We start from the raw sequence: 18,248 nt of genomic DNA, 5'->3' as shown, positions 1-18,248 counted from the left end.
TGTATGCTTAATTTCTGACTGATTCTTTTTCATGTCTTTGACATTCTCACTAAGATCCTGGAAAGTCTCATGAAGATCCTTGACACTTTAATTAATTCCTTTCAGGTTCTCATTAATTCCCTTGAGGCCTTCATTAAATCCCTTGAAGCTCTCATGAAGGTCCTTGAGTAACCTTATAACCATTGTTTTGAACTCTCTACCCAGTATTTTGCTTACTTCCCTTTCTTTCATTCGTAACATGTTTCTTTGTCTCTGCATTTTGGCTGCTTCCCTGTGTTTGTTTCGATGTATTAGGTATAGCTGTTATGTCTCCTGGAATTGGTAGAGTGGCCCTGTGCATTAGGTCTCCTATAGGGTCCAGTGACTCAGTCTCTCATCACCTGAACTGAGCACGCTAGGTGCACCCCTGTGTGGGCTGTGCACAGTCTTGTTGTAGCTGAGCCTTGATTGTTGTTGGCATCACTGGGAGGAATTGACCTCCAGGACAATTGGCTGTGAGGATCAACTGTGTTTACAGTGGAAGAACTGCTATGCAGGAGACATCCCTATGGAGCAGGACTTGCTTCAGTGGGTCTTTGGTGTTCACTGAGTCTGCCCCTTGAGTGTGTTGCTCGTGGATGTGTGGAATTGTTATCTGCTCTGGTCTGAGGCTGTCCACTGGGTGCACTGGCTCTGGGGCCTTCAGGGAGGTGCAAAGTCAGCCACTGCCTGGGGCCACCAGGCAGGAGCTACAGAGCCATCTGCAGATGGCTGCTACTTGCATTGGGCTGGAAATGCCCAGGTGAGGCCCAGCTGTACAGCAAGGCAGGCTGGTGGTAGTACCAGGTCTTGGGCCTTTTATTGACAGGTTTGGGGCACACTGACTTCAGCTGCTGCTTATCTAAGAGGTTTTAGCAAAGTCTGAAGCCTGAGCCAGGACAGGCCATTCATATGGAAAAGCTGCTGCAAACAGCTTGGTGGGGCTGCAAATTGGATGGAGTGGGGTCTCAGGGAATCACCAGGGTGGAGCCATCAATGTGCTCCAGGCTGATAGAACCTCAGATATGGCTGCCAGTCAGCTCTGTGGTGGTGGAGGTCCCAGCACAGGAACAATGACCCCTGCAAACATCCATGTCTTGGAGAAAGCACCTTCGAGATCCTGCCCTGATGCCAGACAGTCCAGTTCCTCCCTGTATGTCCCTGGGTTCCCCCAAGGACATGGCTGGAGCTCCGTGGAAGCAGGACCATGTAGGGTTGTGCTCAGGCCCTTTAAGAGGCAGACTCAGTGAACACGTGGGACTCCAGGAGCTCTCACCATGTCACTCAGGCACAGTCCCCACTGGTTTTACATCCTAACGTTACAGGGACTTCTCTTCCCGGCTCTGGGACCCTGGGCGGGGGGTCTGGTGTACAGCTTGGACCCCCTGCTTCTCACGGGAAGCCTTGGAGATCTCCCTCCCGATTAAAAATATGCAGCATGTGGGTGATGGACCAGCCCGTTCCATGCCTCCACCCCTCGTACCAGTCTCACTGTGCTTTCTCCTTTACTTCTCTAGTTGTAGGACTTCTATTCAGCCAGCTTTCAGGCACTTCTTAATGATGGTTGTTTTGTGTTTTAGTTGTAATTTTGATGTGGTTGGGGAGGCAGTATGTACAGTGTACCTATGCCACTATCTTGGTTCTCTTTTCTATCTTTTTATTTTATTTTATTTTTTAATATATATTTATATTTATTGTATTGATTTCAGAGAGGAAGGGAGAAGGAGAGAGAGATAGAAACATCAGTGATGAGAGAGAATCATTGATTGGCTGCCTCCTGCAGGCCCCCTATGGGAGACCAAGCCCGCAACCCGGACATGTGCCATGACTGGGAATCAAACTGTGACCTCCTGCTTCATAGGTCAACACTCAACCACTTGAGCCACATCGGCCTGGCTATCTTTCCTTTTTAAATGAAGGACATTTTTATTTCCAAAGTCTAGATTTTTTTTTAAATAATACCTACAAATGTCTGAAGGCAAATAAGAAGGAATCTGAGTGGACTTTGGTTTTTGTGCTAATTTCTGTCCTTCCATCTTTTTAAGGGTATCTTAATGACTAGCCATTACAACACTATGAGAGGTCTCTAAAATTTTTTCTTGCTTGCTTTTCAATTTAGAAGTTTTTCCATTCAAAGGATCTATCATCTGGCCTTGATGAGTAGGATCCTAATAATAATTCAACCAATAAGAACTTCAAATATAAGAAGCATTCCCAAAGGAGAGTGAAAAAAAAAAATACAACCTTCACAAGATGAAGTTTACTCCCAGAGTTTGAAATAGGCATTCCAAAAACAGTAAATCAAGTGGTTTTTTCCCCTTCTGAATGGGGTGTTTAGATTCCCTAAGTTCGGATCCATAGGATCCTGCTCCACTGGCTGCCAGATGCATACACATCCTCTGACTGGTGGAAAACAAGAATGAGGGGCCCTGTTTTTACTAGCGCTGGGAGGAAATGGATAGACACAGAAAACTCCCTCTGAGAGTTTGGCATGGTTGGACAGAGGGCAAGGTCCAGCCCAGTCAGTATATCTTCTGGATGGTGGAGGCCAGAGAGAAAATATTCTTCCTGGTCATAAAGACCAAAGTCTTCTGACATATAACAAGATGAAAGGAGAGATACCAAACAGAGACAAACAAAATTAAGAAAACTTATGAGTACTCATATCACATAACCAAGAGTGGCTTAGCCCTAGAAACTAGTTTCACAAATATTTTCTTCTGCTAATCTAAATTTAGGAAAGAAAAAGAAGAGTTTTATCACTGTATTTACACTAAACTTTGTAGGTAGAGATCTGGGAGTCTGCCTTGGGAAGAATTCTTACTTCTGCTGGCTCATGCTCAAGGTCCCAGGATCTTTCTGTTGCAGCAGCCTCTGGGTGAGCGGTGTCCAGCCTCGGAGGCATCCTGCTCACTGCACCAGCTCCAGGGGAGGATGAAACTCCTTCCAGGCCCTTTTGTCTGGTCTAATAATTAAATCTACATGAGACAGGTTAATAAGAGAAAATAACCAAATCTAATTGTATATGTACATATGGGAACCCCACATACATGACAGGTTTAGAGACATAAGGGGGAAATGAGGTATAATATGGCATTCTGAGCCAAGGATGAAGTAAGGTGCGTTGGGGGCTTCAGAGGGGAGAAAGATCATTCACAGCATAAGAAGAACAGATGTTCATTAATTACATGTTTGCCCGCTATACAGATGGTTCACAATAAGTTATCTCTGGTGATAACTATTACTATGGGCAAGGCCCCAAATTTAAGGGAGCAGTAAGTTTCTCAGGAGTTTGCAGTCTAAATTGTAGCTCATGCCCAAGTGGCACAGTGTGGGGATCCTGCTCTGAACCTCACTGTCTTTTTTTAACCAAGATATAATATAATTGAACAAATTGATAGTTCAACCAGGGTATTACTTAGAATGCCATATTTCTGAATGATACTTATGTAATTAGCTATGACAAGACACTTCTTTAAATCCTCACGCAAGGACATGCTTATTGATTTTAGATAAAGGGGAAGAGAGAGAGAAACATCGATCCGTTGCTTTCCTATACCCACCCCAACTGGGGATTGAACCCACAACCTTTTGGTGTAGGGGATAACGCTCTAAACAACTGAGCTACCGGGCCACAGCTATGGCAAGACATTTCATGGAACTGAGGTTGATTTTATGGAGCCTACAAAGCCCTCCCAGGAAAACTGGCCTGGCCCTGGTTACAGAGGTGGTAAGGAAGGTCACTTCCTGGCAGGCCATGGAATTTAAGATATGTGGGGGACTGGAATTGATGCAGGAATTCTGGGGGTCTGGGGACACAATGGGTTCTTGGCTTCACTCAGAAAAGAATTCAAATGTGAGCCAGCATAAATTTAAAGTTAGCAATTTATTCGTGAAGCAGTGAGACAGAGAGTGGGCTACTCCACAGACAGAGCAGCCCTCCCTGGTAGGATTTACTTCTTTTATTGAGGCCATTTAATCCAGGGGTAGGGCATTCAGTAAGGGGGAGGAATATTCAGGATTTTTCCAGGAAAGGGGTGGAGACTTCAGAGAAGAACCCTGTTGACCATTTTGTGTCCTTTTATGGGCTTTCCATTTCTGATGTTGGAGGTGCAGGGTGTGTCATTTAGAATGCTAATGCATTGCAATGAGTGTATAATGAGGCTAGGGGTCACTTAAGGTAAAATTGGTGTCATATTGGATTGATCTGGTGTTCTGCTGGTTCTAAGCCATAAATATTTTGGGAGTTGGTCTGACTATCTTCTTGACAGTCTCTGTAGCCCTTAGCCATTATAGCCATTTAACCACATACCTTATCTCAGAATAAGAGAGGTGTGTGACTGAATAAACAAATGAACAATGGCAGGACCATATGTGAAAACAGAACTTTAACCCATAACTTGCAGCAACCTACCCAGAAAACCAACTCCCATATTTATGATAACCAGCCCAGGAAATCAGCCTTCTATATGTCAGACTTGCAGGAAATCAGACCTTTGTCTTTCATAACAGTCCTGGAAGCTAAAAATAATTTCTGTAACAATCAGCCCCAAATTCCCAGGACTTGGTTAATAACTAACAGCTTCTCTATTTTTTTGTCCCTGCTTTCAATTTAGGACCACCCAAAGAAAGCCAAATATGCACCCCTGACCAGTCACATAAGGTGCCCTGCTCATAGTCCACTATCTCCAGCTACCCCAGGCCATTAGCCTCCTATGGGGGTATACCCAAAGCCTTCTTTCCTCAATATAACTCTTCCTCCCTCCTCAGCCTGCCTTCGAGTCTCTTCCAAATGCAAGTGTCTGAATAAATAACTCTTGTTCCCATTTGGTTGAGCTTCCTTTATTTCCACAGAGGAATTCACTCACATTTATAGGAAATGCAAGTGGAACCTGGTGGAATTGCTTAGATTGGGTTTCTTACCTTCAGGATAACAAGTAATAGAGATGCTTAAAGTCCAATCTGAGATCCCTTATGAAAATTTATGGCAGAAGTTGACTTTGTGCCCCAAGTAGTTGTTCAATATTGCATGACTCTAAACATAAAGAGGCTTAGGTGGTAATTAACACTCTTGCTGCATAGATGGCAGTTCCCAGGCTAATGCAATGAGAGCAGCCCTTTTTGTGTGTCAAAGAATAACCTTTGAGATCATTATTGTAGGCAGTCAGGAAAAATTGTGGAACATTTAAGATGTCCCCACCCTCCACCCCCAAATAAAAAAATAACTTGATGTTCTTGTTAGAGCATCCTTTTAGGTTTTCTTTGCTTTTTGTTGACTTTGAGTTTTTTATGTTTCTAAGTTGCAGAAAACTGATAAATGGACCTCCTTGTGGATATTGACCAGTTTTGCATCTATTCATAAATTCATTTTAGCTTTCGCTTTGCCTGTAGGTATAGGTCTAAAGGAATATTAATTCCTTTTAGTGGTTTTAACATCTTATTGTTTCCTCCATTAAATTGTGAGTTGAATAAAATCTTTAATATGTGTTCATTTAATTAGGGGGAGAAAAAGGGAATCCACCTTCTCCAAACTCGTTATTTTACTGAGGAGTACACTGTGGACTAAGTCTAAATAAATCAGGAGGCTTCACTAGAATTAAATGACAAAGTTTTATTCAAGGGTCTTAACATTTGCAACTGAGGGAGTATTGCCAGGTGTTCCAAAGAAAAGGAAAACGTTAAGGATAGTAAAAAGTACATTCTAGGGAAGAATCTTAGCTTCTGGATTGGTCCAAGATGGTAATCTTCCAGATGTCCAGTGGTCTGGACATGTGGACATTCCTTCCTTAGTTTTTCAGAGGGTTATCTATAGGATTGATACATCGCCATGCATCAGTGCATAACTGAAAAGTTCAAAAGGTTAAGTCCTCAGGCTAGTTAATGTAAATAAAATCTATTCCTGGCCCCAGTCACTGAGCTGCCACTGAGGACTCAGTAGCCTCCCCCATGAATCCCTTCACTTCCTGGGAAAGAAAGGGGAGGGGAGGAAAGGGGAGGGGAGGAAAGGGGAGGGGAGGGGAGGAACAAAAAAACTTGTTCTCAGAAACGAAACAAAAAAACGATTCCCCATGTTTCAGCCCATGTTGGTTTAAGTAATTTTGTTAACTTAGTTGTGGTGGCTCCCTTTTGTTCCTTTACTCTTCCCTCAACACCAAGGCCCAGAAAAGTGGACTAGCTCTATGCCCTGCTTCTCTTTTTCAGGTGGCACTTTCTCTTCTGGATCTCCAGTCTGGGTTGGCTTCGACATACTACTCTGTATCTATGTCTTTATTTTTATCCTTCTGTACAGGGTGGGGCAAAAGTAAGTTTACAGATGTGAGTACGTGAAAAAGAGTTTATTCTTGTGTTATTATTAACCATTTGTACGCCATAAGTGTCTATAGATGCAAGTGGCAAACCTTTTCTAATTCAACTCAAAATATCGTGGCAGTTAACTGGTTAAATTGTATTATTTTCCATACAAACAACTGTAAACCTACTTTTGCCTCAACCTGTATATAAAAATATCTTTCTATATATACAGGCAGTCCTAGGGTTACATCAGACTCGATGTATGTCATTTCGTGGTTATGTCGCCATCTCCCGTTTATTTAAAAAAAACGTTCCTTCATTTTGACGTATGTACATATGTGCTTTATGTTTTTTATTATTTATTTACCACAAGTAAAGGTCAGGAATTATTATCTTTCTTTTAAATTTTTTTTACTGTTTCACTTCATTGCTGCTATGTATGTGCTCCATGTGAGTGACATAGGTGCTTATGTAGGTGGGTTCCGACTTATGGCGAAAATTGCATTACGTTGCGCCATAGGAACGGATCTCTGACATAACCTGAGGACCTACTGTATATAAAGGCCTAAGCGACCGTTATGACCAACAACTGGAACGACAGGCCAACCAGTCACTGTGACACTCCCACAGTGAACCTCCTCCAGCCCCTCCCCCCAGCCAACTTCCTGAGGTCCCTCCCCCCACGAGGCCAACCTCCTGTGGTCCCTACCGCCTGCCAACTGGCCCCCCAATAGGCCCCGATTGGGGACTGGCTGTCCAACCTTCGGGGTCCCTCCCCCCAGCCAGCCAGTCCCCTGATAGGCCTCAATTGCTGGCCAGGCCAAGGGACCCCCACCCATGCACAAATTCGTGCACTGGGCCTCTAGTCCTACCTAATAAAAGAGTAATATGCAAATTGACTGCACCTTCGCCACACCCACCAGCCAAATCGGCAAGTATGCAAATTAACCCAACCAAGATGGTGGTTAATTTACATATCAAGACAGCATGGAAAGAAGCCAAGCGCTGCAGAAGGGAGCGAAGCTGCGGAGAAGCAAGCAAGCGGGGCGGTGGAGAAGGAAGGGAAGCAGGCGGGGTGGGGAGAAGGAAGGGAAGCAGGCGGGGTGAGGAGAAGGAATGGAAGCAGGTGGGGTGGGGAGAAGGAAGGGAAGCAGGCGGGCGGGGGAGAAGGAAGGGAAGCAGGCGGGGTGGAGAGAAGGAAGGGAAGCAGGCGGGGCGGTGGAGAAGGAAGGGAAGCAGGCGGGGAGAAGGAAGGGAAGCAGGCGGGGTGAGGAGAAGGAATGGAAGCAGGTGGGGTGGGGAGAAGGAAGGGAAGCAGGCGGGGGAGAAGGAAGGGAAGCAGGCGGGGTGGGGAGAAGGAAGGGAAGCAGGCGGGGTGGGGAGAAGGAAGGGAAGCAGGCGGGGTGGGGAGAAGGAAGGGAAGCAGGCGGGGTGGGGAGAAGGAAGGGAAGCAGGTGGGGTGGGGAGAAGGAAGGGAAGCAGGCGGGGTGGGGAGAAGGAAGGGAAGCAGGCGGGCGGGGAGAGCGCAGCAGGAAGCCCTATTGCAGGAATCTTCCTGCAATGGGCGCCACTCATATCTTTATAAAGATACATCTATAAAAATAGATATGAATATCTATATATTACATACAGCTTTTCCTGGCATGCAGTAGGTATAACTAGACAACCAAGGGGTCCGGCTGCCTGTCACCCCTTGACCAGTTAAGCAGAGACATGGTTGAATCGTATATGAGCGTTTATTCCAATAATTTCAGCAGAATGGGAGAGCAGCAGGTCATCCACAAAAATCTGCTCTGACCCCCCTTGCCAGTTGGCTGGTTACAGACACACCAGGGAGAAGATAGTTACATGCAGCTGCGAGCTACAAGTGTAACATGGAAAGGGGAGGGTAGAGTCTGCAGTCCAGCCTTCAGGAGCTCCAAGTCTGATAACCAGGTAGCTAATCTTTGATGTTACAAAAAGCTCAGCCCATTCCTAGGACCAGAGCATGGTCAGTGTTCCTGAGAAAAACTCCCAGAGAGGGTCAGGGTCCAGGTGCAGCAACCAAATCAAAGTGTGCCCTGTCCTTGGTCTGTTCTCAAATTGTATTTCTCACCTTAGTTGGTTTGGCTCAGTGGATAGAGCGTCGGCCTGCGGACTGAGGGCTCCCAGGTTCGATTCCGGTCAAGGGCACATGTCTGGGTTGCGGGCTTGATCCCCAGTAGGGGATGTGCAGGAGGCAGCCAATCAATGATTCTCTCTGATCATTGATGTTTCTATCTTCTCTTTCCCTCTCCCTTCCTCTCTGAAATCAATAAAGATATACTAGTATTTTAAATAAATATATTTTCTGAGTAATGGACCCATTGAGGCATCTTATCTTTTTATAGTCTTGTTTCATCCTTGTTTCCTAGGGTCTATAAGAAAACGTCTTATCTATAGTTAGTGAGGTGAATAATTATTAGACAACTGTGGCTCTATTCTCATTACATGTCCTTCCTCACTCTCATAGGCACTATGAATTTTGATGGCTACATTAATGATTGGGTTCTTATAACAGCACACACTTTTAAAAATAGTGTTTGTATTTATAATTCTTTGTGTTGTTGGTAAATAAGCTTCAGTGGGGCAGGGACCTGTGGGTCATTTGTACCGTTGTTCTTCTAGCCCTAAACACTGTGCCTGCATTAGACAAGCTCAGAATGAGTGCACACTCAAAGTCAGATAGCTGAGTAAGTGGTGGGCCAGGGATGGATGGGGTGTAATGTTGAGTGGCCTTGAGGTTGGCATGGTGCTTAGTTAGCCCTTTGCACTCGCTTGCTTTTTTCTCGATTCCTTTATTCTAATGCTGACCGTGTCGAGCCACACTCGACATCCGAGTGCAAAAGGTTAAGTGTGTGTGGTGGGCGATAGAATCTTGCTCTTTTTTTTACTGAAGACAAATGGTTGTCTGTTCTTTGTTTTTTTACGGCCTGTGTATTTAGGAGCCGCAAGAATTTGCCAGATTTGACAGGTTTTGCCCTACACAATAATCTTTTCATTTGGTGCCACCTAATATTTTGTTTGAACACACACAAACACAGGCAAATGCATTTTAAAATAGGATTAAAATGAGTGGACCCTGAGGCTGGAGGGTGGAGCCCGGGACGCTCTCAGCACCTTGGCAAGTCTCCGTGCTGAGGAGAGCTCCATAGTCTACCCACTTTGTTCAGTTTGTTTGGACATCTCTGTATGGATGCACTCACAGATCTCTTGTTCCTTTCATGGTTATACATATTCCATTTTATGGATGTAACCTTTTTAATTCAATCCTCAGTTGACTTTTGTCTGGTCAGTTGTTTATGATGGTTTATTTAGTTGGAATATATGCCATATGGAACTTTAATCTTTTGTGTAATTATCAACTATGAGTTCTTTCTCTTTTGTTATAAACATTTTATAGGAACTCTTTCTATGTGAACAAATTATCCTATCTGGCCTGTGGAGAGAACTGACCTGCCTGGCTGTCTCTTACTCCCCAAACCTTATCTCCTCATCTACTGAGGAGATAAGAGCACTGTACTTGGTCTGTGGAACAAGGTGGTGATAGTGTGGAGCTCTGAGAACGGTTGTACTAGTATGCTCAGGGGATGGGTGGGTGCTTTTGATTTGGGTTGTTTTCCTGAGCAGGATGCAAGGGTGATTTCTTTCCTGGGTCTTTGTCCAGATGGATTCGAAGAATTAAGCCACGGACAAAAGGTGGTAGATGAAAAGGGTGGAAATTTATTGGAAGCAAATACAGACTCCCACGAAGGGAGGGGTTCCAAGGGGGTAACCCACTAAGTTCTTTTTTGCTAAGGTTTATAAAGGCTGCAGTTCTATGTTTCTTGATGCTGCCTTCTAATTGGTCACTCTTTTTGTAGCTTCAAAGCCCAACCCCCACGTAGTGCCCCTCTTCCTCTCCCCCTTATCGTGTAACATTTCTCTGTCTCTGGTGAAGGGATGTCTCCTCTTTCTCTCATACCCTGTGGTTTCCCTGTCTTCTGGGAACGGATGTCTTCTGCTCCCCGTATGCTGTGGCACTTCTTTCCTCCCTCTGTGAATGTGGGCCTTCTGGCAGCTCCCAGCCCTCACCTATGCATTCCTCCCGCATGGACCCTCTTTATTCCTAAACTCCCTAAACCCGCCATTTTTATCCCTGAAACTCCTTTCACTTTTGTTGGTAGAAGGAATAGTTGTTGTAGTGGCCCTATTAGTGTAAAAATAAAATGGATTTCCTGAAAACTTCTAGGTATGCTTTATTAGCTAAGTTTATTCTTGTAGGAAACTCACTAATGTAAGTATTTACTTAAACAGTATTCATAATCAGACTGCTCTCCTTGCCTGCTCAGTGAGGTCTTAGGATCATGAGCTGATGGAAGAGTGGACCCTGAGGCTGGAGGGGTGGAGCCTGGGATGCCCTCAGCACCTTGGCAAGTCTCTACTGAGGAAAGTGGCCATCCAAGGCAAGCTGGTGGGATGGCGAGGGGAGCCCACTGTGGGGCTGGAGTGGAGTGCCTCAGAGCCAGGGCTCAGGACAGCATTCTTGATTCTTTCAGGAGGATCCCAGAGGGCTATCCCTACAGGGACCCAGCACCCACCCTGTGTGTCTGTGTGTCTCCTTCCAGTCTGCTGCTTTGGACACCTGTGAGCCAGAATCCAGTCAAGCCTCCAGCTGCCTGTGCCATGGATCCCAAGGTCAGATGCTTCTGGAGGAGGGATGTGGGAAGCAAGGGCAGCTGAGACCAGCTTGTTCTTTATGCTTAAGACCAGTAAGACCAGCCCACCTAGTGTGACAGTCCTGTAGAAGGGGCCTCACATTGCCAGCTGACTGGGGTGCAATAAACAGAGGAGAGAAAGTCCCTCTCACCTCTGTCCTTTCCCGCTCGCCTGCTTTTCCCTTTTGCTCTCCAGCCCTCCTCCTATACCTTCTGCCTGGCTTCAAGGAAGCTTTCTTTTTTCTTTTTCTTTATTTTCAAAATTTTTGATTGATTGATTGACTTTAGAGAGAGGGAGAGAGATGAAAGGGGGAAAGAGAGAGAGAAACATAGATTTGTTGTTCCACTTATTTATGCATTCTTGGTTGCTTATTGTATGTGCCCTGACTGGGGATTGAACCCACAACCATGGTGAATCAGGATGACGCTTAACCAACTAAGCTACCCGGCCAGGGTCAAGGAGGCTTTCTGATTTGAGACCATTTAACAGCTATAGAGTGCCTGGCCGATGTGGCTCACGGGTTGAGTGTTGACCTGTGAACGAGGTTTATAGGTTCATTTCCCGATCAGGGCACATACCTGGGTTTTGGGCTCAATCCTCAGTGTGGGGAGTGCAGGAGGCAGACAACTAATGATGTTCTCTCATCATTGATGTTTCTCTCTCTCTCCTTCTCCCTTCCTCTCTGAAATCAATAAAAATATATTTTAAAAAAGCTCTACTGTCAAATAATTGTAGTGAGACCAGGAGGAGCTTAGAAAGTCAAGGACAGGCTTCATTTCCACCTCATGGTGATGTACTGGTTACAGAGAAGACTGGGGCATGTACTGGTTACAGAGAAGACTGGGGCAGTGTTGTGGGGTGAACTGTGTTCCCCAAAAGGAAACGTTTAAGTGCTAAGCACAAGTACCTGTGAATGTGACCTTATTTGGAAATCAGGTTAACATCAGGCCATCCTGGATTAGGGCAGGCCCTAATCCAATGACTGGTGTCTTTATGAGAGGAGATAGAGTTTTGTATTGTATAGAGACACAGAGGGACAATGGCATGTGAAGACAGACTGAAAGTAGAGTGATGTGCTTAACAACCAAGGAGCACCAAGCACTGCTGGTAGCCACCAGAAGCAGGGAAAGAGGCATGGGACAGATTCTTCATCAGAGCCCCAGAAGGACCCAACGTTGCTGACACCTTGATTTCAGAATCTAGCCTCCTGAACTATGAGAGAAAACACTCAGCTTGTGGTATTTTGTTTCAATAGCCCCAGAAAACTAATATAGGCAGTTTTTGCCTGAGGACTTCCTTTCGATCTAGAGGTTGATAAATAAGTGTCCAAAGTCTGGATGCAGAGCAGTTGTTGCTACCCACTATGCCAGATCAGCTTATCAAATATAACTTCAGTAATCTTGGCTTTTGCCATGGAAAATTAAAAGAATAGAATTGTCAGGGAGGAAGAAGCCAAGAGTGACCATGCAGCCAAATGTTGAGCACCAGGCTGGCTGAGAAGCAGTATGAACAGACTCCATTCTAATAAATAGGCTGGACTGTTCCACAGAATAGGCAGTAGGCTCAGAAGACTGGGGCAGTGTTGTGGGGTGAACTGTGTTCCCCAAAAGGAACTGGGGAACAGTATTGAACTCTAAGAACAAATAAGAACCAGTGATAGTATGACCTTTTTTGATCCTTCCAGTAATGAAAGTTAAAATGGGTATCTCAAAAGATAAAAGATTTGATAGTTGTGTCTTGGAGTGACAGTCAATTTGCATATTACTCTTTTATTAGATAGGAGATATATCTATAGATATATAGATATATCTCCTATCTAATAAAAGGAAAAGAGAGGGAGAGATAGAAACATCAATGATGAGAGAAAATCACTGATTGGCTGCCTCCTGCACACCCCCCACTGGGGACCAAGCCACGACCGTATGTGCCCTTGATTGGAATTGAACCCAGGACCCTTCAGTCCGCAGGCCAATGCTCTATCCATTGAGCCAAACCAGCCAGGGCAAGGTTTTTTTTGGTGTGTGTTTTTTAAATGCTAACCCGAGGATATTTTTTCCATTGATTTTCAGATAGAGTGGAAGGGAGGGAGGGAGGACAGGGAGAGAGAGAGAGAGAAAGAGAGAAACACTGATGTGAGAGAGGCACATGGTCTGGTTGCCTTCCACACAGCTGGGAATCAAACCTGCAATCTAACCTGCAACTGTGGTAATCATACTGTGGGCTGACACTTTAACCACTGAGCCAAATTGGCCAGGGCTTGACAATAGAGCTTTTGTATAACATTACCACCCCCTCTTTTAAAGATATCTTTATTGATTTCAGAGAGGAAGGGAGAGGGAGAGAGAGATAGAAACATCAATGGTGAGAGAGAATCATTGATCAGCTGCCTCCTGCATGTCCCCTACTGGGGATCGAGCTCACAATCTGGACATGTGCCCTGACCTGAATCAAACTGTGACCTCCTAGTTCATAGGTCAACATTCAACCACTGAGCCATGCCAGCTGGGCTCCCATTTTTTTTAGGAATAATTTTAGAGAGCTAAAGGCTGAATAACAATATATAAGCATTTTATTTTATGCATTTTATTGAAAACTATTTGCCTCCTAAAAACTGTCCTCTAAATGTTTTCTGAATTTTCTCATGAAAAATATTAAGGACTGCCCTGGTCGGTATGGCTCAGTTGTTTGAGCATTGTCCCATGCACCAAAAGGTTGAAGGTTCCATTCCTGGTCAGAGCACATGCTCAGGTTGAGGGCTTGATCCCCAGTAGGGGGCGTGCAGGAGGCAGCTGATCGATGTTTCTCTCTCACATTTATTTTTCTCTCTCTCTCCTCCTTTTATCTCTAAAAATCAATAAGAAAATATATTTTTTAAAAAGAAAACTACTAAGGACTTAGAATATAGAAATAAATTTTACCTGCACCTTCATTTTCTACTGACCTCATACCATCCAGCATATCAGCTTTGCATTTATCTGGGCAGATCTTTGGATTCCTGGCCTTCCAGATTACTCCCTCTTTCATCCTAGATCTTTGATTTTTCTGAGCACACCTGACTTCTGAGCCACAAGTGCTCACCTGTGTTTGTCAAGAACACTGCCCCAAATGCAGTCAGCACACCAGAAATGTCCACTCTGTCTCCCATAGCACAGAGGCTGAACTGAGCTACTGCTGTAGTACTGCTCATGGATGGAGAGCTGCTGGGCCACCATCACCAGCCCCTTTGGGTTGGAGCAGGAGCTGTGCTCTCTGTGGTTTTTGATTAAGAGGCATGTCCCCCCGAGCCTGCTCAAGGGGAGAGGGCATCTGGTTACTACTACCAGTATTTATTGAAAATCTGCTGTTTGCACAATACCATACTGGGCACATAAAGGACATTATGGAGAAGAATGAGCTTCTAACTGCTGGATGCATGGCCAGTAAGGCTGGGCTCAGTTTGGTAAAAGACACATGGGACTTGGCAAAAGCAAGGGTGTTTTCTACATGATGATATTTACTTGACGTCCTAAAACAGCCTTTGGGCTTCCTACCCCAAAAGCAAGCTTACTCCAGCTAGATGTTGTCAGGATGTCAGTTAAATGGTAGATAACCAACTTGTGCAGAATTGGAGCTTTCTCTTTGGCATCTACACACAGGTATTGCAGACTTGGTCTCTGCCCTCTGAGATCTCTTGCAGGACTGTTGTGCCCACGGGGTTATTCAGGTCTCGGGCTAGTGAGGCTATTTGGGGCCCCACTGTACCCAGAGCCCTTCTGCCAGCTCAGCCTTCCTGACCCCCTTTCATCTTAGGGCAGCAATGGTTCAGACCTCCAGGATGAGCGCATTACAGACTTGCTGGTGTTTGGCTTCCTTCAAAACTGCTCCAACTACAATTTCCAAAAAGAGCTGCAGGGGTTGGGCCATGACCTATATGTGCCAGCTTGCCTACGGGAAAACCATGATGATGAACTGCAGACCGATGGCAGCCAGTACAGCCACTTTGTCCTGGAGAGCCAGGAGACAGGTAAGCATCGGGCCCAGTCTTTTCTGCCTTGCTGTCACCAGTGGCATTTAGGGATCCAGAGTGCTAGAAGAGACCTTTGGGTTCAGCTCCACCTGTGTGTTGTTAGTCCACCATTGATGTTTGTGTCATGTGATACTTGGTTCCTCCAGAGGAGCAAGCCTAGCTGAGTTTCCAATTAGTTGAAAACCCACTCAGTTTCTTTATAATGACTATATCTGTATAGCACCTTACATTTATATACATATATATATATATATATATATATATTACTAGACACCCGGTGTACAAAGTTCATGCACGGAAGGGGCTTCCCTCAGCCCAGCCTGCACCCACTCCAATTGGGGACCCCTTGGGGGATGTCCGACTGCCGGTTTAGGCCCATAGGAACCGGGCCTAAACCGGCAGTTGGACATCCCCTTCCCAATCTGGTACCGCTGGCTCCTAAATTCTCACCTGCCTGCCTGCTCAATTGCCCCTAACTGCCTCTGCCTGCCAGCCTGATCACCCCTAACTGCCCTACCTTGCCGGCCTGGTTCCCCTAACTGCCTCTTCCTGCCTGCCTGATTGCCCCTAACTGCCCTCCCCTGCCGGCCTGGTTGCCCCCAATTGCCCTCCACTGCTGGCCTGATCTCGCTCCCAATGGCCCTCTCCTGCAGGCCTGATCTCACCCCCCAACTGCCCACCTCTGCTGGCCAATTTGGTTCTGATTGGTCAGTTTCAATGTCAGTCAGTGTCAAAAGCTCCACCTGCGAGGCAGCCATTGGCTCCCCACAGCACCCAGATTTGGTTCTGATTGATCGGTTTCTATGCCAGTCAGCATCAAAAGCTCCACCTCCTAGGCAGCCATTGGTTCTTCACAGCACCCACATTTGGTTCTGATTGGTCAGTGTCTATGACAGTTGGCATCAGAAACTCCACCTCCTAGGCAGCCATTGGTTCTTCACAGCACCCACATTTGGTTCTGATTGGTCAGTTTCTATGCCAGTCAGTGTCAAAAGCTCTGCCTCCTAGGCAGCCACTGGCTCGCCACAGCACCTAGATTTGGTTCTGATTGGTCGGTTTCTATGCTAGTCAGCATCAAAAGCTCCACCTCCTAGGCAGCCATTGGCTCCCCACAGCACCCACATTTGGTTCTGATTGGTCGGTGTCTATGACAGTCGGCATCAGAAGCTCCCCCTCCTAGGCAGCCATTAGTTCTTCACAGCACCCAGATTTGGTTCTGATTTGTCAGTTCCTATGCCAATTGGTGTCTCTGGGCTTATCAACAGGGCCTGATCAGAAAGGCGGGGCTGATCAGCAGCCCCGGTGGAGGCCTGGAGAGAAATGGAGGCGATAAAAAAAATAAAATAAATAAATGGAGGCGAGGCTGCTGGCCAGACTGGGAGAGAAAGAGAAAGGCAAGTGCTGGTCAAAAGCTGCCTCAGAGGCAATGGATCAGTCCCTGCTTCTCTTTTCAGGCCTCTCTCTGGCCCTGATTCGCAGCCTCCTCAGCACTTAGTGCTGGGGCACTGCGCCTACAGGACTGACTTCCTGTTGGTCGAGGCTTGGTTGTTACTGACCGTTACAATGCCGGGTTTTTATATATTAGGACTTGAGGCCCAGTGCACAAAATTCGTGCAGGGGTGTGTGTCCTTCAGCCCAGCGTGCCCCCTCTCCAATCTGGGACCCCTTGAGGGATTTCCGACTGCCCGATTAGGCCCGATCCCAGTAGGATCGGGTCTAAACGGGCAGTCGGACATCCCTCTCACAATCCAGGACTGCTGGCTCCCAAATGCTCGCCTGCCTGCCTTCCTGATTGCCCCTAACTGCTTCTGCCTGCCAGCCTGATCACCCCTTAACCACTCCCCTGCCAGCCTGATTGATGCCTAACTTGCTGCCCTGCCAGCCTGATTGCCCCTAACTGCCCTCCCCTGCAGGCCTGGTCACCCCTAACTGCCCTCCCCTGCAGGCCTGGTCCCCCCCGCAACTGCTCTCCCCTACAAGCCTGGGTCCCCCCCAACTGCCCTTCCCTGCAGGCCTGGTCGCCCCCAACTTCTCTCCTCTGCCGGCTTGGTTACCTCTAACTGCCCTCCCTTGCAGGCTTGATCGCCCCAAACTGCCCTCCCTTGCAGGCCTGGTCCCTCCCAACTGCCCTCTCTTGCAGGCCTGGTCCCTTCCAACTTCCCTCCCCTGCTGGCTATCTCGTGGCGGCCATCTTGTGTCCACATGGGGGCATCCATCTTGTGTGTTGGAGTGATGGTCAGTTTGCATATTACTCTTTTATTAGATAGGATGGGGCATTGAAGTATTCTGAATATCATTTCCAAATGAAGAAACTGAGGCCCAGAAAAGCATAAATACAAGCCCCAAATGATGGACCAGGCCTCTTTCCTTGAGCTGGGCCCCATCCTCCCATGGTTGCTACTGCCTCTCGGTACATTACAGTTTCCAGACTTCTTTCACCTTTCCTCACCCACATCCTTGTGCTGTCCTCCAACTTCAATTTTACTCCTCCTAACTGCTGATGCTGCCTTCATTGATGGAGACTATTCCAAGCAGATGGCTGAGGGAGCAAGGCTGGGGAGCATGTTGAATGCTTAGCCATTCCCAGATTAGGGAACAGTGGCCCTCAGTAGTGTGCACATTGGAATTCCAAGAGAAACTTTTTCAAAATGCCTGGTCCCTGGCCCCTACTCCAGCTGCCTGAACCAGTGTGTTCTAGGGTGGGAGACTCTGGTGTATTTCCTGGTTAGATTCACTGCCTTAAAAGCCTTACGTGACTCTAAGGACCAGGGGTCCTCAAACTTTTTAAACAGGGGGCCAGTTCACTGTCCCTCAGAACATTGGAGGGCCGGACTATAGTTTAAAAAAAACTATGAACAAATTCCTATGCACACTGCACAGGAATTGAAGTATTTGAAGGGAATAATTGAAGTTCAGGGTGATTTAAGGCTGGATGGTAACTTGTCACTTCAGCAGAGTTGAGCATGTGGCAAATTCTGAGTAAGAAAGTGATGTCATATTGATACTCATGTGCCACAGTGAGGCAAATGAAACACCCAGGGCACAAAATGTAAGGAGGCACTCACTCCTCTCAATGCCCTCTCATCTTCACCTCTAGGTGCCTTGCTGGCCCAAGTATACTGTTGAGAGTGGACTGGAGGACAGGGAAAATGGGGTGAGGAGAGACTGTAATCCATGATTAGCACAATTTTAAAACATAAAGAGGCCATCAAGAGTG

At 46.3% G+C, this 18,248-nt stretch overlaps 1 protein-coding gene across 8 annotated transcripts in view; it reads left to right on the top strand.

Annotated features, from left to right (window-relative positions):
• The window catches only part of BID (BH3 interacting domain death agonist), a 48,741-nt gene that overhangs the window by 19,539 nt on the left and 10,954 nt on the right, over positions 1 to 18,248 (top strand). For 2 of the 8 annotated variants that reach the window (XM_079774914.1, XM_079774915.1), the window contains exons 2-3: positions 10,935 to 11,004; positions 14,815 to 15,028. In XM_079774914.1, coding sequence (XP_079631040.1) covers positions 10,993 to 11,004; positions 14,815 to 15,028 — 226 coding nt within the window. In that variant the 5' untranslated portion in view covers positions 10,935 to 10,992. Of the gene's footprint in view, positions 1 to 7,791; positions 10,773 to 10,865; positions 11,005 to 14,814; positions 15,029 to 18,248 lie in introns of those variants that run through there. The other 6 variants (XM_079774912.1, XM_079774913.1, XM_079774909.1 and 3 more) reach the window with 5 other exon arrangements.

The sequence above is a fragment of the Cnephaeus nilssonii genome, assembly GCF_951640355.1.
Source record: "Cnephaeus nilssonii genome assembly, chromosome: 6".
NCBI classification, from domain to species: Eukaryota; Metazoa; Chordata; class Mammalia; order Chiroptera; family Vespertilionidae; genus Cnephaeus; species Cnephaeus nilssonii.
The sequence above is the reverse complement of the archived record's forward strand: the minus strand, read 5'-3'. Positions and strand labels throughout refer to the sequence as shown.